At 39.0% G+C, this 25187-nt stretch overlaps 1 protein-coding gene and 2 non-coding genes across 3 annotated transcripts in view; all 3 read right to left on the bottom strand.

Annotated features, from left to right (window-relative positions):
* Positions 1-2263: 2263 nt before the first annotated feature.
* The window catches only part of EIF3A (eukaryotic translation initiation factor 3 subunit A), a 33376-nt gene continuing 10452 nt past the window's right edge, over positions 2264-25187 (bottom strand). The window contains exons 7-22 of the mRNA XM_058544101.1: positions 23286-23457; positions 22210-22314; positions 21731-21829; positions 20185-20301; positions 19749-19934; positions 18787-19134; positions 18235-18339; positions 18035-18148; positions 16695-16817; positions 15413-15566; positions 14633-14817; positions 9930-10018; positions 8652-9340; positions 5639-5846; positions 4345-4526; positions 2264-3481 (exon numbers count right to left, since the gene is read on the bottom strand). Coding sequence (XP_058400084.1) covers positions 3252-3481; positions 4345-4526; positions 5639-5846; positions 8652-9340; positions 9930-10018; positions 14633-14817; positions 15413-15566; positions 16695-16817; positions 18035-18148; positions 18235-18339; positions 18787-19134; positions 19749-19934; positions 20185-20301; positions 21731-21829; positions 22210-22314; positions 23286-23457 — 3106 coding nt within the window. The 3' untranslated portion in view covers positions 2264-3251. The remainder of the gene's footprint in view (positions 3482-4344; positions 4527-5638; positions 5847-8651; positions 9341-9929; positions 10019-14632; positions 14818-15412; positions 15567-16694; positions 16818-18034; positions 18149-18234; positions 18340-18786; positions 19135-19748; positions 19935-20184; positions 20302-21730; positions 21830-22209; positions 22315-23285; positions 23458-25187) is intronic.
* On the bottom strand, positions 20642-20771 carry LOC131407768 (small nucleolar RNA SNORA19). The gene has a single exon (XR_009220633.1). It is a non-coding gene; the product is annotated as a small nucleolar RNA SNORA19 (small nucleolar RNA).
* On the bottom strand, positions 21966-22095 carry LOC131407769 (small nucleolar RNA SNORA19). Its single transcript, XR_009220634.1, has one exon. It is a non-coding gene; the product is annotated as a small nucleolar RNA SNORA19 (small nucleolar RNA).

Here is a 25187-nt window from a genome sequence, read left to right on the forward strand (position 1 = left end):
CATTATGTTAATCCATTTAAAAAGCATCCCAGGGCCGGCCCCGTGGCTTAGCGGTTAAGTGCGAGCGCTCCGCAGCTGGCGGCCCGGGGTTCGGATCCCGGGCGCACAGGCGCCGCTTCTCCTGCCATGCTCAGGCCGAGTCCCACATACAGCAACTAGAAGGATGTGCAGCTATGACATACAACTATCTACTGGGGCTTTGAGGGAAAAAAATAAAATCTTAAAAAAAAAAAAAATCCCATATCAGCCCTCCTCAAATCTGTCTCAGTTTTCCAGCTAACATTAAAATTCTGGGAGTTAAAGCATGAACAGAGAATATTAATAGTTAATTTTCTATAGATCTCTTATGAAAAGTATACTAACCACACACTGATACATTTAAAAGCAACCTTAGAATTCTCAATCTGAAACAAACACTTGCAAAATTAAATTTAGGGTACAAGAAACCCAGTTTTTCAAAGTTCAAATAATACATGAAAAGTGACAAAATTACCTTGTTTTTATAAGAACATGCTGCATATTTGGCTAAAAAAATGTGTGGAATCCTCAAAAGAGCTTTAACCAACTCTGGAGGCACAGATCACTCAAACGTGACTGTCCTTTTCTGCAGAGCCATTTCCACTGACTTAATTTCTTTAAACTTTAATCCTATGAAGTCCTTTTTGGAAGCTGCAGAACTATTATTTAACTTTTGGCATAGGGCCGGCCCTGTGGCTTAGCAGTTAAGTGCACGCGCTCCGCTACTGGCGGCCCGGGTTTGGATCCCGGGCGCGCACCAATGCACCGCTTCTCCGGCCATGCTGAGGCCGCATCCCACATACAGCAACTAGAAGGATGTGCAACTATGACGTACAATTATCTATTGGGGCTTTGGGGGGGGGGAAACTTTTGGCATAGATTTATTGTAAGTAAACTAAAATTACATCACAAATATATACTTCAAAGGAAAGAAAAGTTTCAGTTAGTCCTAATTTTCTGGTCTGTTCTTAGCCACAACACAACGTTAACATTCCTTCCAGAACGTCCCATATATTTCAACTAGACTTGTAAAATTATAAACCAATCTACCGTCAAAATGTCTTTGGTAAAAAATAAAACGCAGGTGATTCCCTGACATAAAGAATCCCACGCAGATGCATGCCGACCTCCCCCTAGTAGCCACTACAGACAGCTAATAGGACATCGAGTCTTTGTTGGGCTGCCGTCTCTACCCTCAGATCCATCCGTCTTAACAGCAATGACATTCTCAGACATTCTCGTTTAAAATGCAGAAGCCATGGGGAACGTGGAAGACATTTTAGCACAGCAGTGAGTAGGTTGGTTGTCAGCTCCTTTGACACCTGTGCGTAAATACTAGCGGAGGCGGGTAGGGTTGTGAAGCCTTGAGAGTAAAAACGCAAGAGCAGAGTCACAAAGCAGCTGCTTCTGCCCTCATCCTATGCTCTGGATTCTGACTCCCAGGACAAAGAACTTGGGAGAACACTACGTCTGGGACAGGGTCTGGGCAGGAAGGGATGGTTTGCAGACTGGAACCTAACCATCAGACATGCTTCTGTAACTCATCTAAACAAACTGTCCGCTGGGACCTATCTGTGATGTTACAGGGGCAGTCCTGCTCTACTAACTTAAGACTCAGAGCAGGTACTGCCCCAAGTTCTTTTACTCATTACAAAAAGAAAAGGCCCTCTCCTCAGAAAAGACCATTTAAGACTTCTACTTGTTTGAAATACTAGATATTAAGAAAGTTAAATATTTTTAAAAAAGTGGTTTCCATCATCGGTAACATCAAACAGAAAAGGCTACTACATCTGATTATTTAAATAAGAAAGCATCAATACTCCCTCTTCTGGCCTTACAGCTGTACCAAGAGGAATTCTCACCACTACTCAATATCGGAAATAATGTAAGTGCCTATAGCCACTATAAATTTGCAACTAACATTCTCTGAAGTTAATTATGATTTTTGTAATTTCAGGGGAAAACCCAAGATGGTGCACTGACACACACATCATGCATACGGGCTCACAGAGAAGACAGCATTATAAGAAAACTATGAGGTTCCTCAATTAATAAAGGAGGACATCTTAGAGGAAACATCCTAGCCACATTTGCTTTCTGTTATATTTAGGTTATTTTCTTTGATACTGAACACTGAGACATTTAATAGCATTGGTAAAACAGAAGTAAAATAAACTCAACTGAACATGCAAACTCACCATTATAAACAAAACACTCTGACTATAACCACAAATCAACACTGAAACAAATTCTGTAAGTATTTTATTTATCATTGAAGAAAAAACACAGCAGCAAGTTCTGTGTTGGCTTCAATAAGACCAAATAGTTAATCTTTAACATAGCTACTACGCTCCAAAATTGAAGTCAACCCAGTCATTACTACAAATTACTTGTTGAAAGAAATCTATCCTGAAGAGAAAGGAAATTAGGAAAAAGAATTTAAACAATTCCTCCAAACCACACATTTATAAATATTGTCATATTTAAAATGCTTGAAAGGCATGAATTCTCCATTAATGGAAAAGCAGTTTGCTATTGGCAACAGAAGAAATTCAGCAATAGTTTACCAAATGCTTTAAAATTTAAAAGCTCTGTTTTGGATTCACCCTTGAGCAGTATTCTTGTCATTAATAATGACTGCAAATTGCTTTATACTCACCTTCTCTCAAGTAAAATCTAAAGAAAACCCCACTGTATCCAACATTTGTAATGTTTACTGCACGTATAATGAACCTAAAAACTTCCTCAAGTTAATAGTAAATACCTCAAAGTACCTAGAGGTATGTCTCAACTACTAATGGTGTGACAAGTGTTTCAGCTCCCTGCTTTAAAAGTCTTCAAATATATTTTCTATAACAGAACCTTACCTCATTCCAAATTAATATCAGATATTTCAAAATCAAAAGAAAAAAGATCAGTTCTATACCAAGATACAGGTGTTACTCAATACCTGAAGGATTCACATTTTAAATTTATTTTTTAGTTTTTCTTTTTTGTAAACAAATGATTGATGAAATAATGCAACACCCAGAAAATGGCATGGTTTTCCAACCTTCTGTGGATACGGTGCATGATCAATCTATTATATAGGATTAATACAAGTTCATGCTTTTTGTGTTATGGTGAGAGAACATTAAAGAATCCAATTTAGATTGGTTGAAGCACAAGTATAATAATCCTTGAATGTGATCAAACCTATGTAAGACGTGACTTTGAATCCATTATCTTGAGACTTAACGTCGTACCGTGGTCCATCCATCTTCATCAGTCTCATTTTTAGTACGACGAAGAGATTCCCTATCTTTCTCAGCTCTCCACGAGGCCTTCTCTTTTTCACTGTCTCTTTCTCGGTCCCGGTCTCTTTCCCGATCTCTTGAAAGAGCTGGGGGAGGAACACGACGAGGGGCATCCCGCTCTTCCGCCCGGTCATCTTTCCTGTCATCAGCACGTCTCCAAGAACTTGCTAAAAAGTTTAAAAGAAAAAGAGAATAACTCTGTAATGTATTCTACTGGCTAAGACTAAACAGAACTTAAAAGGAATGCCTCAAATTACTCAGAAATTCTGTACTGAAGATAATAATATAGAATCTCCATCAAAAACCAATAAAAGCTAAATACATTTTAATCATTTTGATACAATTTCAAAACAACATACAGACTTAAGAGATATAACTCAAATTTGCAAACAAGAAGAAATCATTGGCCTGGAAAGTGTCCTGACTGTTAAAAAAAAATTTAAGACAAGGTGACCAAAATCTGGCTGACAAAATTTTAAAATTAGAAGGATTTTTGGCTCTTGTTGAAGAAACTTCAACAGCAAATTAGCCATAAGAATATTTTCATTACGGCTACATAACAGAAGAAATACCCTTTTAATCCAGTTGTACAAACAAAATATTAAAAGTTTGTGAGGCAACTCCTTACTTAAGTGCAATGGTCATTTTAAACAGAACTATTTTTTACTAAAGTTTCAATTGTTACAATTTAAGAGAAAAAATGTTTTACATTTTGTGCTTATCTACCAGAACGTTACTTTTAAATAACTGATAGTTTCCTATTTACATAAACTTTTTATTCACTATATATTGTTTACTATCCAATTTAAGTCTACTACTATACTTTGAATTTAGAGATATGCTAACTTCAAAGAGCAACCGTTGAGTTGAGTAAGTTTACGAGAACTGTGAATTCTAAATTGCATAAATATCTACTGTCTACCTTATTTTTGGTGTTTATACAAATTGATGAGATAATTAAGTAAAACCCAAAATTCCTACAGAAATTATGGTTGTCCAATAGTTTAGCAGTTGTGTAGAACATCCATACCTTCTTCACGTTCTGATCTCAAAGGAGGTCCTCTTCGGTCTCTGTCATCTCGTCGTTCTCTTAGATCCCGGCGATCATCTCTCTCACGACGACGGTCATCCCTATCCCTATCGTCACGGCGACCTGAATCTCTCCAGCTCGAAGATTCCTCGGCTGGTCCTCTTCTCCAGCCACCTTCATCCCTGCAGGCATTCAAAATGATATGTTAAGTTCTGTTGTTAGACTACATGGGTAATTGTAATATGAATATATATCATATGAATACATCATATCCAAGTTGGTGCTCAAAAAAGTTTACAAATATAACAGGGATAAAGTTTAAACTTCTAACTTGATCTCAATCTGATGCCTCAGGCATGGAGCTCAAATGAGAACATCTGGATCTGTGCTGTCCAACACAGTAGCCATTACCCACAAGTGGCTACCTGAATTTAAATTAACTAAAACAGGGCCGGCCTGGTGGCTTAGCGGTTAAGTGCGCACCTTCCGCTATTGGCAGCCTGGGTTTGGATCCCAGGCACGCACCGATGCACCGCTTCTTGGGCCATGTTGAGGCCGCGTCCCACATTCAGCAACTAGAAGGATGTGCAACTATGACATACAACTATCTCCTGGGGCTTTAGGGAAAAAAAGGGAGGAGGATTGGCAATAGATGTTAGCTCAGAGCCAGTCTTCCTCAGCAAAAAGAGGAGGATTAGCACGGATGTTAGCTCAGGGCTGATCTTCCTCACAATAAATAAATAAATAAATAAACTAAAATAAAACCAAGACCCTCCCTCAGTAGCCCTAACTACATTCCAAATGCTTAATATCCAAATGTGACCGCTCGCTTTCATACTGGCCATTACAGATAAAGGGTATTTTCATCCTTGCAGAAAACTGTATTGAACTGTGCTAGTCTAGATTTATTAGCACAGAGCCAGTTTGACCAGAGGAAGCAGGCTAGAACTGTTACTATTAATAAAAGTAAAGGGGCTTTTAATAATTTAAGGGCAATAAAACTGACCTAAAGCACAGGGAAAAAACAATGGACTGGTAAAGATACCTAGACTGGTTCCATTACCAAAGAGTTATACAACCTGTAGACAGCCACACAGCTCAAGCCTCCATTTTCTCACTTTGTTAAAGAGGGAACGGGTTCGATTACATGACCTCTAAAATTTTTTTTAAATCTACACTAGATAAATTGGAAGGGAGGGGGGCACCATTTCTCAAAAATAGTTGAGAATACACAGGACAACATTTAAGAGAATCTTAACTAACTCCACTAACAGTTTTAATTAGAATATCAAACCTCGGTCGTCTGAAGCGATCCTCTCGATCCCCATCTCTCTCTCTGTCTCTGTCTCTTTCTCTTTCCAGGTCCTTGTCATTCTCATCACGATCATGATTATCTCTATCTCTTTCTTTTTCTCTATCCCATTCACGTTCTTCTGATGGTCTTGATTCTCGAGGTGGACCCCAACTCTCTTCTCTGGCTTTTTCTTTCTCTCTCCATCCACCTATTTTTTAAAGAAGCAAAAAATTTTTTCCACTCAAGAAACGCAGATTGGCAACTATGAATAGAGATCTTAATGTTGACATCAATCCATCACCATTCTAAATGCTAATTTAAGACACTCCAACCTTATTTAAAACAAAAAACTAAACCCATTTACCTCATTTCACAGAACCACCAGCTTCTATTTTTGACCACCTATCGTGGTTTTTCTAATTTACAGGAACATATAACATACAGGAAACTTGCACAGCCTGGGCTAAGCGTTCTGTATGCAGAGATTCCGAGTATAAAAATCTGTTCTGGGCCGGCCCTGTGGCTTAGGGGTTAAGTGCGTGCGCTCTGCTGCTGGCGACCCGGGTTCGGATCCCGGGCGCGCACTGACGCACTGCTTCTCTGGCCATGCTGAGGCCGTGTCCCACATACAGCAACTAGGAGGATGTGCAACCATGACATACAACTATCTACTGGGGCTTTGGGGGAAAAAAATAAATAAATAAATAAATAAAAATAAAAAAATAAAAAAATCTGTTCTGATGCTAAACAGACAACTCATTTAAGCAGAAAACTTAAAGGGGGAAGGGTAGGATCTAGATCACAGGGCCCCCATTATGAGTTCATTTGTATCTTGCAACATTTTCAAAACCTTTATAACCAAAAAGACTTTCCTTTTATATTCGTGCCCTCCACCACTTACCATCCATGCAGTCATGAAACAATGACAAAGCCTTTGACCCTGCCCAGTATCTCACACTTAGCCATGGGGTGTCCAAATCTAGAAATACAAACACGAACACACACACACACACACACACACCCAGAGGCCAAATAGAGCAGAGAGTTCAATGAAAATGTATTACAGCTGCAAGGCTAATTATCATCATTGCCAACACTACCATGTGCTGCAGCACTAGCCTAAACCCTCTGCGTGTATTAACTCTTTCAATCCTAGCCATAGCTCTGAGCTAAGTAGATTATTCCAAACTTGCTAAAATTTGTAACCCCAAAATTAATACTTAAGTACTTTTACAGCCACTCGCAGACACATGCAAAGTGGCAAAATATTTGAGTCGCCTGACAAGCACATTCTCAACTGAGGTCGAACAAGGCCACGCTCTGTCTTCTTGCTGCAGCTCTCATGTTTTAAAAAGTGTCCTTTTGGTGGCCCATTTAATGCCACGTTTTCAAATTTTTATATCTTTTTTTGGTGACTTCACTCTTTAAAATGGCCCAAGCATAGTGCTGAAGTGTTGTCTAGTGTTCCCAAGCAAAAGAAGGCAACGATATGCCTTAGGGAGAAAATACAAGTGTTAAATACGTTTCATGCAGGAATGAGTTACAGTGCTGTTGAGTTCAATGTTAATGAATCAATAATATAATAAGGTACCTCTAAACAGAAAAGTATAAAACAAGGTTATGTACTGACTGGTTGACAAAACTGTTGTGACCAGAGAGCTCACAGGAACCTAACCTTCAATTGCCCCTAGGAGCAATGGTTCAGTATTTACAGCGACTTTACAGAACATAACTATCAGGAAGTAATGAGACTACTATACTGTTATCCCCATTTTACACATGGCACAGAGAAGTTAAGTGGCTTGCCCAAAGCCACACAGCTTTAACAGTGGAATGAAGTGAGACTAGAAGAGACAGAGTGTGCAACAGAAATCACTAAGGATAAAGGCAAGGAAGCTGCTCACTTAAATTTGCATTTAGAACAGATTACTCTGGTTATTCTATAAAGACTAGAATTGGAGGGAGAAGAGCCAGTAGAGACCAGTAGCAGCAAGAGTTCAAAGAAAGAATGATGGAGGCCCAGACCCAAGTACATATGGAGGGGAACAGAGAAGTGGGTGGATTTAAGCAACACTGAAAAGGTAGAACTGAACTAAATGATTATAAAGGATGAAAAAGAGAGCAAAGGAGAATTCCCAGATTTCCAGCTTCTACAATTAGATGGACAGTGGTGCCTCTGAAGAGAAGCAGGTAGGTGTGTGTGTGTGTGTGTGTATGTGTATAGGTGTATGTGTGTGGATGCACACACATTGAGTCTGAGGTGTCAGTGATACTTCCAGGTAGAGACGTGCTGTGTGCAGTATGCAGTTGGAAACACAGGTCTGAAGGTAAGGAAAAAGGCCATCTGGAGAAGATGGTAATAGAAGTCCCAAACTTGTATACAATTGCTCAAGAATAACAAAATATGAAAAGACAAGCAGGCCCAAGACTGAGAAAGTAAGAAAATGAGCATAATCCCACGTTGGCAAGAGTACAAACGTTCTGTAAGTATATTTGGTTGTCATTATTTATTTATATGAGGAGGCTGGTCCAGGACAGAACCTAAAGAACACCCATACTTAAGGGATGGGCAGGGGAAGAAGAACCCTCAGAGAAGCAGTCAACAAAGCAGAAGGAAAACAAAGTGCGTGATATCACTAAAGTAGAAAAAGGGGTGAGGTTATTTGTTTTGGTGTGTGGGGTATTTCAGGCAAGCTTTTAACATAAAAGTCACTGCGCAGATATTCAAGGATAGAGAAAAAGACCACTTTATCTAGAAACTAATAATATGGTCCAATATCTGTCATATATCCATTAAAGTTCCTCTTTTTTTCAGTTGGAAAATAACATTTTGAAATTTAACAACCAAAACATAATCAGTCATTTGAGATGTTCCTTGTTTGAAATAACCTGCTATCTATCATCTACAGAAGAGCGGAGATTAGCTGCTGTAAAATTTCACTTTCTATTTGTAAACACGCCAAGCGGATTCTATAAAGCATCCAATCTGGTTTTCTGAATACCAGAATTTTACCTGGCTTCACAAATGGTCTCCAGGGACCAGGTCTTGAGTCATCACCTCTTCTGGAAATCCGATCGTCATCAGCCCGTCTTGAAATCCGATCATCATCCATGTTTCTCCAAGGCCCCCTGTCATCATCAGCACCGCGCCTGGAAATTCTATCATCATCAGTATTCCTCCAAGGTCCTCGGTCATCATCCAACCCGCGCCTGGGACCCCGGTCATCATCCATGCCCCGCCTAGGACCCCGATCCTCATCCGCATTACGCCAGGATGACCGCTCATCATCAGCACCTCCTCGCCTCGGCCCCCGGTCCTCATCCATCCCACGTCTTGGTCCTCTGTCGTCATCAGCTGTTCGCCAGCTTCCTCTGTCCTCATCCAGTCCTCGTCTAGGTGGTCTGTCGTCATCCACATGACGCCAGCTTCCCCTGTCTTCATCGCCAATTCGTCTGGGAGGCCTGTCATCATCTGCATTACGCCAGGAAGGCCGGTCATCATCTACCCCGCGGCGAGAGAACCGATCTTCATCAGGACCACGTCTAGGACCTCTGTCATCATCCATGCCACGCCGAGGAACGCGATCATCATCTAGTCTAAGAGAAGACTCTCTCTCTTCATCATCCCCCAAACGCCTTGGTCGATCTTCATCTCTTCTATGAGGCCTCTCCTCATCCCGCCCTTCTCCACGTCTCCACTCCCTAGAGAGCAACAAGCCAAACATCTTTAAGAGTAAAATTTCTAAAAAGCACAATCTTTTGGGGAATTATTTAACTCATTTTTAAAAATCACTTCAGTATAAATTCATTAATCCTGGTCCTAAAAGAATACGTTCTCCTAACAAAAAGACATGAAATTCAAAATCTTACATCAACAAATAAACCAGTAAGCAGATAACTGCCTTAAAAAGGTATCTGCACTTTACCAGGAGTACCTTGGCAATTTCTAAATCTATTACTATGAGCAGTCATTTTAAAGGATGGTTTGATCTACTTAAGAAATTTAAAGGAAAACAAAAATATGTTAGGGAACTGTTCATACTCTAACCTCAATACTATTCAATTAGGGAATAAAAAAATCTGCCGCATGTATTTCTCAAGATGTTTAGAAGTCAGTAATTACAACAGTGTTGAAGTAAACCATGAAAAACATTTCAGTAATAGACATGCATACAATTCTTCACGGCTCTCCTTTCCCCACTCCTACAAAATGAACCAAATTAGAAAGCCACTAATAAGATATTAACAGGACCTACGCCTAGGTGGTACTACTTTCCTTAACTCTACTTACTTCTCTGGTGGGCCTCTTCTCCACTCAGAATCTACTTCAGGTCCTTTTCTCCATGTGCCTTCTGAATCTCTATCTCCCCAACGAGACTCCTACATTGACCAAAGTTAATAAGAGGCGCTATATTGGCAACACTTACTTATTACAACTACTAGTATTACCATTCAAACGTTTTTGTACTTATATTAAAACAACCTTAAGTTCTTAAATATAAGCAAGTTTTAAAATTCTGTTTCTTTTTTAACCTGAAAATCAGAACGACAGTACAGTGAAACTGGTATTCTCATGTATCGTGGGTAGCTTTAAAAATTGACAGAACACCACTTGAAAGCAATCAGGCAGCAGCCCACTGGAATCACTAAAATGTCTAGGTATTTCCTTTGACCTAGAAATTCCTCTTTGAGACTATGTGAAAAAAGCCCAGTCTCCCAAAATGTACATCACAGTACCTACTAAACAAACAGAGGTAGAGTAAATGTAATGTCTAACAGGGGGTGGTCACATTAGCAGTATTTCCCTCTTTAAAGTATTATGCTGTCATTAAAAATTATGGAAAGAATGTAAAGAGACACTCAACACCCCTAAAGTGAAAATGCAAATCTGATACAACTCTTGTAATGAGCAACGCATACAACCGGAATCACTGACACCTCTGACACAGCTTGACTGCCCCTACAAAGGTAAGCTGAGGCCACAATCAGACAAGTAAGATCGCTCTGAAAGATACAAAACAAGATCTATGGGTGAGGTGGGAGGACTAAAATAAAAATCTAACGAAGGTGAGAATAACTACAATCCCAAGTAGGTATATAAGAGGATCATTATTTAAGTTTTAAAGAGTGTCTTGGCAACAAAACCCACCAACAACAACTAGCGATAAGGAACAGCAAAGGACAAGAATGGCCAGATGATAAGTCATCTGCCATCATAGCTCCTGAGTCTGGGCTGTCTCTTAAAATGGGGCTTAAGAGACTTTCCCAAGTGGACACTGTGGGAAGAAATATGAACTCAACTATGGTCACTACAATGGAGGGAAAGTCAACGCCCGGAAGACCAAGTTTCTCCCACCCTTCACACTTGCCCTGCAACTAAACTCAACAAATAATTCAAGTTATTAGAGGTTTTAATACAAATATTAGAAAGAAATTTTAGAGATGGCTATGATAGCCTGTAAACAAAGAGAAGTCTAAGAAATTAACATGATCACCCCCGATTTTTTTTTCTTGGTGAGGAAGACTGGCCCTGAGCTAACATCTGTTACCCCTCTTCCTCTTTTTGCTTGAGGAGAGTAGCCCTGAGCTAACATCTGTGCCCGTCTTCCTCTATTTTTTGTACATGGGACGCCGCCACAGCATGGCTTGATGAGTGGTGTGTAGGTCCACGCCCGGGATCTGAACCGGCGAATCACGGGCCACCGAAGCAGAGCGCGCGAACTTAACCACTATGCCAGAGGGCTGGCCCCAATGATGGCCCCAAATTTTTAAGTCTGTTGACAGACTGACAGCAGACTAGGCCCTGCTGATGAACATATGAACTGCACAGGAATCTCAGAACCAGTTACAACAGGACAAACAGATGCAGAGAGCAAGTGAAACAGTAAAAGATATAAAGAACAAGACTTCCAAAGGTCAGAATAGAGAAAAGGAGAAAAAATTTCCCTAAGTTAAAAAAATTCAATCTTCTCTAAGCTAAGTAAATTGAATCCTCTGACTGAAAGGATACATGTACCAAAAACACAGTCTGGGTGGTAAACTCCCTTTACCGCAAAGACAGAGAAAATTCTAAAAGCTTCCAAGGAATGAGTATCTACAGAAGTAACAAGACCAAGACTATCATTGTCGTGTGTGTGTGTGTGTGTGTGTGTGTGTGTGTGTGTGTGTGTCCGTTCACTGTATCCTAGGACAGTGAGCACGGGTCTCTAAACTTCTGAGGGAAGGGGATTCTCAACTGGCCAAACCACTGAACCATTGTTCAACTGTGACAGAAAAACAAAACCTCTTTTGAGAAATATACAAAGACATCCTGAAAAACCCTGAGAAGACATACAAAACGAAACTATTTACCTGCAAAGGGGAAAAGGTGATACAGTGTAAACATATCTGAAACTAAATCATGTTTGCCAATACGGCTGTAAAACTGTTAAATGAGTCCTAAATAGAGAGAGAACATGTTCCAATCCTCTGAGGCACAAACATTCAGCTTACTGCAGTAAAGCATAAGTAGTGGGGCTGGCCCCGTGGCTTAGCGGTTAAGTGAGCGCGCTCTGCTGCTGGCGGCCCAGGTTCGGATCCTGGGCGCGCACCAATGCACCGCTTCTCCGGCCATGCTGAGGCTGCATCCCACATACAGCAACTAGCAGGATGTGCAACTATGACATACAACTATCTACTGGGGCTTTGGGGGAAAAAAAGGAGGAGGATTGGCAATAGACCTTAGCTCAGAGCCGGTCCTCCTCAGCAAAAAGAGGAGGATTAGCACGGATGTTAGCTCAGGGCTCATCTTCCTCACCAAAAAAAAAAAAAAGCATAAGTAGTAAAGGCATGCTCAGAATTTTGTTTTGTTCTGAAGAGACAGAAAGTTCTCAAATTTACAGACTGTGAAAGTTTAGATAGATTTTTGGAAAAATTTGATGGCAATCACTAAAAGAGTAGAGAAAACAAAAATGAACTGAGAAAAGTTCATAAATTTGGTTTAAAGAAAGGAAGGTGTGGCAGGGACATGGAAGCAAATAAAAAGTTCCAAACCAAACATTAAGAAGAAAACCAAATACAATAGTTACCATGTTAAACGTAAATAGATAAAACTAAAGACTCTCCAATTGAAAGGGAAGGTGAAGAGGGAGGGAGCACAAAACAAAAACAGAAGGTTGAAAATGAACAACACAGGCAGATTTGCAGAAACTAACTCAAAGAAAAAAATTTGAAACCCATAATCATAGGTTTCTTCAGAAACCTTACTTTCTTCAGAAGATCAAGTAAATTAACAGGATGCAGCAAATTAACACAACAGCTCTCATTTCACACACACAGAACTTTGTGCCCTCTAACAGAAAAGGAATGCTCATTAAAAAATGCGACCCCGTTTTAGGACAAAAGGGAAAAAAATTAAATTCCAAAAAAATCAGAAATCACACAGGCCACATTCACTGATAACAAGGAAGTAAAAACAGAAATTATTAAGAGTAACAAAACTAAAAACCTATCTACACATATTATAAAACAGAAACTGGAGACTACATAGATAAACAGCATGTCCTCCAAAAAAGATAAGTATCTGATACAGGTATGGCACAGATAAAGGAGCAAAGAAAAGGCAGGCAAGAAATTCTTCTGCTACTTACCTCTTACCTTGAAAAATAAGCAATATTTTGTTTAAGGGGCAGCATGGGCACATTCCACGGGAAAAAAAAAAGCATGCAGGTAGATGTCACAGACACACAAAAGGCATAAAACTAGCTCAGAATAATAGCTAGAGCATAGGTGACTAGGAAGAAAATGGTGACAGATGAAGCTAATGAAAAAAGCAGTAAATATGAAAGGCCTCAACTGCTAAGGCCTGTTTTACTATCTCTGGCTCTCAGTAATGAGTACCAACCAAAAGGAGGTTAGAAACCCAAGGGCAGGTGTTAACGATCAAACCTACATTATGAAAAACCAAGCAGGCCACAATATAGAGGATAGTCTGAAGCAGGGGGGAGATTATGATCAGGGAGAACAGTAAGGAAGCCAGTAACTAATACAGGAAAAAGAAAAATCTGAATTCAGGCAGGAATATAGGGATAGAAAGAAGAGGGAGGGGTAGATGCAAAACTCTATGATTAACTGGGTAACAGTGCCACCAATCTGGAGAGGGAAGTAAAGAGACACGAGACAGGAGGAAACACAGGTCAGTTTTAGACATGAGTGCATATTAAAGATAAATAGAGCAGCATTTGAATCACCTGGGATTGTTGTTAAAAATGCAGATTCTGATTAAAAAGGTTTGGCATTGGGCCTGAGATTCTGCATTTCTTTTTTTCTTCTTTTTTTTTTTTTGTGAGGAAGATCAGCCCTGAGCTAACATCCAATGCCAATCCTCCTCTTTTTTCTGAGGAAGCTTGGCCCTGAGCTAACATCCCTGCCCATCTTCTTCTACTTTATATGGGACGCGGCCACAGCGTGGCTTGACAAGCGGTCCATCGGTGCGCGCCCGGGATCCGAACCCCGGGCCACCGCAGCAGAGCGCGCGCACTTAACCGCTACGCCACTGGGCCGGCCCCAGATTCTGCAACTCTAATAAGCTCCTAGAGCATGCTGAATATTGCTCATCCACCAGACCCATCTTTGAGTACCAAGGAGTTACAGAACTCACCATCAACCTCTTAATTCACAGCAACTCCTTTCAAGGAACACAGAACAGTCTCTCCTCCATAGCACTAATGAGTGTTAACTTTCGTCAAATACTTAGTCTCAGAAGATTGTTCTTAATGACATGTATTCTAAACTGAAGCCTAGAAAATCCCAGCTTTGCTAAGACAAGTCTAATTTTGCCCCCCTCAGGAACCTTCTCTCTTTGGGAAGACAAAGCAATACCACACTTTAAAAGAAACGTGAATGTAACCAATTTAAAACACTGACCCCAGATACTGACACATGCATTGACATATGTATCACACAAGAGAACTGACTGATAAACACACATCAGGAAAAAACAATGTCTATACTCACCTTTCTAGAAAGTGGATCATCACCAAGTCTTCTCTCTTCTTCCCTACGACGTTCCCTTTCTTCAATTTCCAACTCCCTTTGGCGTTTTTTCCTTTCTACTTCTTCTAATTTCTTGACCCGCTCCTGATATTCTCGAAGCTCTTCCTCGCGCTTTGCCCGTTCGGCACGCTCTCTCTCTTCACGCTCTATACAATGCATTAGGTTATAATGTATGCCTCCTACCCGCACCTTTCCCCTAGGGCTAGATCTACTTTTCTCGTATTAAACAGGTGACATAATGTAGAAGGAAATTCTTTTTGAAGAATTTTAAAACAGTTTACAATCAGCTAAAGGGCAGAAGATATTCAAGAAAACACTATTGTGCCACTCACATTAATAGTTTTGTGCATGACTTAAGAAGATACTAGAATCCCTCCCCAGCTCCTGAGCATCTGAGATTCCAGATAAAAGGTCATTTGACAGACTTCATCTGGCATGTGCTCCTCAATATATATTAATACTACACAGACTACAGTGAAAAAAATTAAAAGACACTATTAATTTTTAAAAAAACACCAAAACGGTGGAAATCAGCTGGTAGAGGATGTAATGTCCTCATACAACAAACTGCAAATAACCAAAAGTTAGGTTCTCAGAACCCAACAACTAGTGAGGTGAAGTTAAGAAGCCAGTGATCCTGATTCCTCATGCCTATATGTTCTAAATAAGACTGCTGTGAACTGGACCTGCTATCACGCCTCCACCACCAGACCTCCGATCTTGGCCTATACGGTTGGTTACCTTTCAGCACTTGTTCTTCTGCCCTTCTCTGCTCCTCCTCTTCCTTTTCTCTATAGTAGGTTATTCTGCGTTCTTCTTTACGTTGCCTTTTACGTTCTTCCAAGCGATTATGCCTTTCTTCTGCTAATCGCTCTTCAAACTGCTTGAGTTTTTCCTATAATTGAATAGTTACCAAAAAGAAAAAAAAAAAAAATCAATGTTTTTGAAGAGCTACAAACTAGCAGTAAGTTTTACGCTTACAAAAGCATCACAAGTTTCTTGGAAGCATAGAAAACAACCTTCAAGTACAAAAACCAGAATTTTCAAGTGACTGAAGTTTTTTTCACGTCTAAGTTTTTAAATTTTGGACTGTTAACAATATTATCTATACGCAGTGGGCTTATTTTTATACAAAATAAATTGAATGATTAAATTAGAAACTAACAGTAGGACGCTTCGATCTAGTTTTTTCCTTTCTGAGTCAAACAGTAAATAAAAGCTTGTATCAAAAGCAAATTTATGCACTCCACTTTCACCTTCAGAAAAATTTGTTTATAGTGATGGTTAAGGGCCGGCCCCGTGGCTTAGTGGTTAAGTGCGCGTGCTCCGCTGCTGGCGGCCCGCGTTCAGATCCCGGGCGCGCACCAACGCACCGCTTCTCCGGCCGTGCTGAGGCCGCGTCCCACACACAGCAACTAGAAGGATGTGCATCTATGACATACAAATATCTACTGGGGCTTTCGGGGGAAAATAAATAAATAAATAAAATCTTTAAAACAAAAATTGTTCATAGTGATGGTTAACTACTTAGCCCATAAAATATTTTCAAGAAATTTTCTATTAAAACATTATTTAAGTAACCATTATAAATGTTAGCTCAAGACAAAATGTACCACTGTGTTAAAGAAGAATTCTTAAGGCAAAACTAAAAAGCTCACGGGGCTGGAACTGTGGCTTAGCGGTTAAGTATGCACGCTCCGCTACTGGCAGTCCGGGTTCGGATCCCGGGCGCACGCTGACGCACCGCTTGTCTGGCCACGCTGAGGCCGCGTCCCACATACAGCAACTAGAAGGATGTGCAACTATGACATACAACTATCTACTGGGGCTTTGGGGAGAAAAAGGGAAAAAAAAGGAGGAGGACTGGCAATAGATGTTAGCTCAGGGCTGGTCTTCCTCAGCAAAAAGAGGAGGACTGGCATGGACATCAGCTCAGGGCTGATCTTCCTCACACACACACACACACAAAAAAACTAAAAAGCTCACGAGTAAACATTTCCCATTTTGAAATCAGTAAGTTCACCTCATAAACAGACTGCCGTGCCACCTTGAGTCGCATTACAAATAAATCTCTGTCTTCAAGCATTCGTGACATTCGATTCTTATGTTCAAGAGCCTTTTCACGTTCTAGCTGCATGGTAGTAATCTGCAAATACATAACACGAAGTTCAATTTCAAAGCATTCATTATCTAATTACTAATTTACCTCAAATTCCTCACATATTCTTGAAGAATTACGAGAAGCTCCTTTGCCCTTTCCGTTTTGCTATAGAAATAGAAGAGTAACTATCATCCATGCCAACATGTCCCTAGGAAGGCAAACAGGGACAGAAGATGGACAAAGGAGTCTTGGGGCATCTGTAAGAAACAGTTTTTATTTAGCCCCATGATACCACAAATTTTTATAAAGGAAAAGCTATAATACATATGGTAAAACAAAATAATAAATACTTCATGGTAATAAGCACTATGGGTCAATTATTAAAGGCATTTTCTTCCTTAAAAAAACTGGAAGTTAAGGCAGGATGAACTACTGACATAAGAAGGCTTTTCCTTTTGTGCTCCAAGTGAAAAAATGGAAGGCGTCATGGCAGAGATTGCAGCAAATCATCTTAAGTATTTTATTTGGTCTCCAGCACTTTTCTTTTCCTAATTTTATACATTAAGTGAATTATCACAAAAACTCCAACTTCTAAAAAAACTGGAAGAACTAGCAACACTAGGCCCAGAATGACAACAATCCGATGGAACCAAGAGGAGGCTGCATTCTCCACACTGTGTCCCCACAAATGTAGGCTGTCTCCTGTCTGCAGTTACTTTTTTTAAACCAGAACGAGGTCACTCGTTTTTATTACAAATTTGGCCACTACAAGCTGTTTAGTCACAAAAGACCACATATTGTATGATGCCATCTATACGAAATACCCAACATACCCAAGTCTAGAGACAGAAGAGTTGAGTGGTTACCTATGGCTGAGGTGGTGGAGGGAAATGGGGAGTAACTGCTAATTGGTACAAAGTTTCTTTTGGGGTATGTTCTAAAATTGACGGCTGCACAATTCTGTAAATATACTGAAACCATCAAATGTACACTTTAAATGGGTAAATTATATGGCATATAAATTATATTTCCACAAAGCTGTTTTTAAAAAATTAACTTTTCAGCTGTTCTTTGTATTTTACAAGTTTCATTTTTAAATCTCTATTGTGAAAATTTCTATCTATTAGTATGTAGCCATTAAAGCACCATTTCTGGCAAAAAACTACAAGGTAAACCAATTTTGAAACCCTGGTCCCATTACTGGCAGAGGATTTAATTATAGCTTACAGTCTAAAAATACTACAATTAAATGAAAAACTTACTCTCTCTTCTTCTTGTTGTTCCCACAGATCCATGTCTTTAATTCTCTGTTCTTCATAAGCACTCTTTATCAAAGGGATTTCTTCCAAACGTTTAGCTCTTTCAAAATAGTCGATCTGAATGACATGAAAACAAATGTAGTTTAAAAAAAAAAATCTCTTTTAACTTGGCATGTTAAAAGTTTACCAGTCCTTTCATTTACCTTCTTTTCTTGATTCTTCAGGCGTTCCTGAAGTTCCTTCTTTTCTTTTTCCAGTTGTTCAACTTGTTTAGCCATGATGAAATCTGGATCCAATTCTTCAAGGTCCTGAAAAATAATACAAATGCACCATCAATAAGAATATAAAAGAAACGTGTAACAGTCAACACGGAGCACTGCTTTCTAGAATCAAATCCTAAATTACTTCATTTTTACAATGGGTAAATGCTTGCAATGCGTAAATTTAGGCAATGTAAAAATGTTTCACAATAGCCTTATTTCCACTTGACTGTAGGGGAAAAAGTATGTAATCTTAACATCTATTTCTCATTCCTCCAACCTACATGCACCCAAACTCCATTTTAACAGTGGTTAAAAACTGCACAGAACCATTAAAAAACAAACGCTTATTTCACAGATTATAGTTAATGAAACAGCTGTACCAAAATGAGTGAAATAACCAAATAACCCAAAATAAACCAACAAATGATTAAGGACCAAAGCTTCTAAGAGATCTGATAAAACTAAGTTTTTAATGAATAATATGCTACGTACTTCAATATCGATATCTTTGAATGCTTTAGCACCCAGTTCTGTTTTCTTGATTTGCTCCAAACGCTCACGAACAGTTTTCTTTTTGATTTGTTCATGTTCCTGTAAGATACGCTCCTTCTCTCTCTCCTTTGCCTCCTGTCGCAGCCTCTCTTCTTCAGCCTTCCGTACTTTCTGGAGTTCAGCTTCCCGCTGTTCCAGTTCTTCTTTCTCACGCTGAATATTCAGACTTTCAAGCCGTTCTTTCCTTTCCTCGATGGTCTGACGGCGAGCCAGGATACGCTGATGTTCTTTTCGCGAATTTTTAAGGTATGCAGTAACAGCCAACTGATGCTGTTCTTCTTTCTCTTGCTGCAAAAACAAATGCATCAAAAAATTTTAAGTGATATACCAGGGTATTAGGCATCAAAAAAATTACTAAGTAATCCTGATGCATTACCCTTATATGTGTATGCATTTAATAACATAAGATGACTTTAAGTACTGGTTCCCAAAACCAAATACTATGGCACTACTCCTTTTCAGAGTCTTTAATAGCAATGACATAGCTGAACAACCTTTATTTGCTAGCTCAACTTTTCTCTGCACCAAATCTACCTTAAAGTGTTCAAGACAAGGAGGAAAACTAACAGAGCTCACAAACAAGAAATAACTTAAGCAGGAAAGAAAAGTCCAATCACAGTTCTCCCTATTTGGGGGATCATCGTATGCATAGCTGCTGTTTCATATAACACTACTCATATTATATTACCTGTGTAGTGTTATTATTTTACCCATGGAAGGCAGCTCAATGATCTGTATATCTGATAAAGACCTTTGATAAAACACCAAAACTATCAAATACAATTGAACAGGAAATATATAGTAAATACCTTCTCTTAGACATCATCTCAAACCTTTTTGTGAAAGACATAGCAAAAGACCCCTCAAAAATTCTGTATTTCATTTCTCCCAAAGATGCATACCAGTATATGCGCTGGCTTAATGACTTCAAGTGCTTTTGCAAGTACTGAGGACATGGCTGTCAGCTGATTTCTTATCTGTTCTGAAGGCATGCTTTGCAAATGAGGACCAATTGGAGCATCTTCTCGGGTAGCATAATTCAAATCAGATCCAAAGCTAAGGGTCCGAGACGTGTGGTCAATACGAACCTTCGAAAATTAAATATTATCAATAATTAAATCTATATGCAAATACGAAGTCATTCTACAAATAACTTTGATAAAAACTCTCAACTGAATTTGATGAAAAAAATTAACAAAAGAATGTTAAATACAAAAACTAGAAGATTCACTCAAAGTTTTAAAATGGTATCATGGTACCAAAAGCTGAGAAACAAAGGGCATGTGTGTTTTTAGTCCTTAAAGGCCTTCCACCTCAGTGTCTCCTTACAGCACATACCTGCAGGTCACAGTGCCTGGCTGCATCTACTATGGCCCGTTCCAGTTGGAAAGCATCAACAAAAGGAACCAAAGAAGTCAAACGAGAAAACTCAATGCTCTGATAAATTTGTGCCACCTGCATAAAAAACACAAGGTTAGTAATAATAGCTATCATTTATTCAGCATTTTTTATGTGGAGTCTCTTAACAACCACTGGAAGTAGAAATTATGGCCATTTTTCAAAGAAAAGAAATTGGAAGCTCAGAGTATATGTTAACAGCATCCTGCAGGAGCTAAAATTCCAATCCAAGGCTATCAATCCCAAATCCTATGCTTTGAACCATCACATACCATTCCTCAAAAGCATAATCTTTTCAAATCCTAGTTTCGTAGAACAAAAAAGCCCTAAATGGTCACATATTTGTAGATAAACATCTGCTACTTACCTAATTCAGCTGAACACTTTTTATAAAACTGTTTGTCTGAAGGAGACTGGCAGCATTACTATTTAGTTATACTGCTAATTAACCTTCAACTATTTGTATAGCACATAAGAAATAACACTGCTCACACATACAAGAGAAAGCAGGTCAATGAAATGTGCACAAATACTGAAGTGAACACATAGTAACCCCCCCACATGAAACAAATGGAAGACAAAACAGGAACATTTAAGCCATATTATAGACCATAATATCCAAACTTAGGTAAGAAGTTACACTAAAATATGTTAAAAGATTGATAATATCTAGTGTCAGCAGAAAAAAGCCTTTCTCACTCAGCACTAGCGGAAAGGTCCATTAATCAAATCTTTTGAGGAGCTATTCAAGCTTTAAATGTGTCAACTCTATGACTAATTCCTTTTTTTTTTATGGTTTTTTTTTTGTGTGTGTGTGTAAGGAAGATCAGCCCTGAGCTAACATCCATGCCAATCCTCCTCTTTCTTTGCTGAGGAAGACTGGCCCTGGGCTAACATCTGTGCCTGTCTTCCTCCACTTTACATGGGACGCCACCACAGCATGGTCTGACATGCAGTGCGTTGGTGAGCGCCCGGGATCCGAACCCGGGCCACCAGCAGCGGAGCATGCGCACTTAACCACTACACCACGGGGCCAGCCCTGACTAATACCATTACTTATGCTACAGAATGTCACAGTATGCAAAGACACATGTACAGAAGATGCTCACTGCTACAACATTTTCTAATGGCAAAAAACCTAGAAATACAGATTTCTGTCAATAGAGTCTAAATAAATAAATCATGGTACCTTTAGACAATGCAAAACCATGTAGGATTAAAAGGAAAAAGGTAGACCTACATGACTAACAACAGAAAATATACCAAGATAGTGTTCAACAAAAAAGGAGCAAAAAAAGCAGTTAGAAATTATGTAAAATAACGGTTTTTCAAATCAGATAAATAATAAGAATCATTTGGGCAGGGGGTAGAATCTGGGGAGGCTTTCACTTCCTAGGACATTCCTAAATTTTTTATTTTTGCAATCTAAACAATCAAGGGGAGAAATTCCAGTTCTTACATGCAACATTCATTTTTACATCCTTACCTGCTGCAGAAGGCGGAGTATGGTGTTGTTTTGCAGCTGTGGGACATACTGCTGCAGCTCTGGCTCCTTTTCAGGTTGTTCCCTAACCCAATTTAGAACCTACAAAATCCATTAAATTGAAATTACAGTTTCTATTAACAGATACTAAAACATCTGCAAAACTTTCTCAATTTTCTTAACATACACAAACATCACACAATGCAAAGAAATACAAATGTGACATGAAGCTATTGATACTTGTCTGAAGGTGACTGACAGCAATGGCTAAATTAGTCATGCTGCTAATTTACCTCCAAAGGTTTGTTTAGCACATCAGAAATATCTTTTCTCCTGACATAAAGAAAAAAAGACAATGAAATGTGCACTGAATTCAAATGCATAGGACACTACTTCTCTCTTAACAAATATAAATACAACCTAAAACTGCAATGGGGCCAGCTACATGGTAATGTAACCAAAACTTAAACACAAAGGCTTACTTTTGTGACTCTCTCACAGAGTTTCAGTGGGTTAAATTCTACTTCCAGCCAGTTGTAAAGGTCTTTCACTTCTGGGACAACATATTGTAGTACATTGAATCTGACCTACAAGTAAGCAAAACAAAAGGTTTAACTCCTGAAGAAAATTTTCCAACTGGGATTCTGAAATGAGCATAAATTAAAGAAAAATATAGGATTAGAAATCTGGAAAATGATTGAAGGACTGTTAGCCTCAACCTCTTTTAAATTTACCAAAGAATAACCCAGGACAACTACGTTGAGTCTCTTGCCCCAAATTATGCAGCTACCTACAGTGAAAAGCCCCACAAGAACTTTTTAAAAGAAAATATAAAACTCTAAATCAACACAATCAATAAAATATTTAGGAAGACAACTCATGTGGCCAACATAAACTAATTTATTACCAACAAGTAAAGTACCAGGGTTTAAAAAATAACTATTACACAAAAGTTATCATGGCAGCACTATTCACAATAACCCCAAAATAGAAAAAACTCAGGACAATTAGGCATAGGTTCACATAATGTGCACGAATGGTCAAAGAAAGAACAGCTACAAAGAAGAGAACACATGAATAAATCCCACAAATATAATGGTGAGAAAAAGAATTTCACATATTATGCCATTTATTTTAAATTTCATATAAAATACACAAACAGGCAAAACTTATCTGTGGTGTTATAAATCAGGACAGTGCCTATTCTTGGGGACAGATATGGGAGAGTGGTGACTGACCATCTGTCAGCTTGATTACTTTTCCTATAGCCCCCTGAAACGCCCATCGTTACTTTTTCTCTTGCTGAGTGGTCTATACTATTCCTCAGAGCTAGTCCAAGTCTCATCTGCTACGACAAATTTAACTCCAGCTCACCAACTAGAGATTAATTACCTCAACTGAACATAGTGCTCACTTACACCACTGGTTCTCAAACTTGCCTATGCATCAGAATCCCCTAGCAATGTATCAGAATTCCCAGTATTTAATCATGAATTATAAAATCTGACCATACAAGTTGTCTGTTCAAAGCTGTAAGAATGCTCAAACTTATACCAACCATATCATTAATTAGGCCAATTCGTGTTGGTGGGGCTTGAAGACCTAGCAGTGTTGCAAGACGACGCTGTTTTTCAACTATAATGCCGTCCATGTCCAGAAGTCGAGCAATATCAGTACGCTCAGGGGTGATAGGGATGGAAAGAGTGGCCAAAAGGACTCTAGTAGACATTCTGGAGGACAAAGTTACAAATTTGTTAAATTTGTGAATGTTGTTTGATAAGCAGAAAGACAAACTTCTCTTTAATTGTCTGGTAAGATATGCCAGTGACAGAATATGTATACCACTATGGGAAACTGTATTCATAAATATTATTCATCAAAGCATGATTAAAAGAGAAATGGACCGAATTAAAATGAATACTTGGAGGCTCAGAACTTCATCCACCCACTTACTATTGTCAATATTCTCTGGCTATAGAAAAAGACTGGGTTAAATGGCAGAAAAAACATATTTGTATACCCCACACTCCTTACAAAAACAATTAAGGCAGCTTTAAAAACTAAGGGAAAAAAATGACAAGAAAAGGAAAAAAATTACAAGGACCATAAGTGAACACAATTATGTAAGACGGGCAAAAGCTAAATTTTAGCTTCCTTAAAACACAAGAGGAGGGACCAGGCTGGTGGCGCAGCGGTTAAGTTCACGTGCTCCGCTTCAGGAGCCTGGGGTTCACAGGTTCAGATCCCCAGTGCAGACCTACACAGCGCTCATTGAACCATGCTGTGGCGGCATCTCATACACAAAATTGAGGAAGATGGTCACAGATGTTAGCTCAGGGCTAATCTTCCTCAGCAAAAAAGAGGAAGATTGGCAATAGATGTTGGCTCAGGGCCAATCTTCCTCAGCAAAAAAAAAAAAAAAAAAAAAAAAAAAAAAACACAAACCCACAAGCAGAAAGGTTGAATTCAGAGCACTGTTGGATACGAAGGATTGTGGGCTCTGAAGCCCAAGAGTCAGGGGTTGGAACCTCAGCTTCATCATTTCTAAGACTGGAACCTTAGATGAGATACTTAATTTTCTGAGTCACAGTGCCGTTGTGAAGATTAAGCAAAATAACATACACAGAGCTAAATATAGCCTAATGCTTGTTATTAGAGTACTCTCTAAAGGGAGGGTACAGGAGTACTCTAAAGGAAACCAAGTTTTTCTTATCTCAAACGGACATAAATTACATAAGGCACACTGAATGACATAATGAACACTGTCCTCAAGAGTTTCAAAGAAAATACACTAGAAAAATTCAGTTGGTTGGTTGGTTCCATATATTGCTCTAAAGCTGAAAGAAAAACAATTTCGCGTACATAATTCTACTAAAGGCCAAAATAACGTGGTCTACTAATAAGAGAAAAAGAATGGTATGTGAGTTGCCTAAGTCCAAGAAACGTATAACAAAAACCAAACATGACTGAAAGAAAACAGGCTATGTTAAAAAAAATTAAGTCTTTAGATTGTTATGTTATAGACCTTTTTAATATTCATCTATACATATATCCCAAATAGTCTACACAGTTAATATTTTATAACCAGGAAAAAAAACTGACTTGATGGAAGTAGTTTTTTTTGTCTAGTTTGTTCTAAGAATAGATTCTAAATACAGAAAGCCCATACCATAACACTGTCTTTTCCTAATATTCAATTTTTTCAATTGGGCTTTTGGTAGAGTTATCGGACAAAAGACAGCTACTGAAGGCCAAGAAGATGTCTGAGTAGTACAATATCTGGAGACTATTTTCGGGTGTCACAACTGGAGGGATTGCTACTGGCATCCAGTGGGTAGTGACTAGGAATGTTACTAAACATCCTAACTGCACAGTCCCCCACAACAAAGAATTATCAAACCACAAACATCAAAAGTGCAGAGGTTGAGAAACCCTAATCTAGAAGATACTACCATGGCCT

This window comes from Diceros bicornis, chromosome 6, assembly GCF_020826845.1.
Source record: "Diceros bicornis minor isolate mBicDic1 chromosome 6, mDicBic1.mat.cur, whole genome shotgun sequence".
Classification (NCBI taxonomy): Eukaryota; Metazoa; Chordata; class Mammalia; order Perissodactyla; family Rhinocerotidae; genus Diceros; species Diceros bicornis.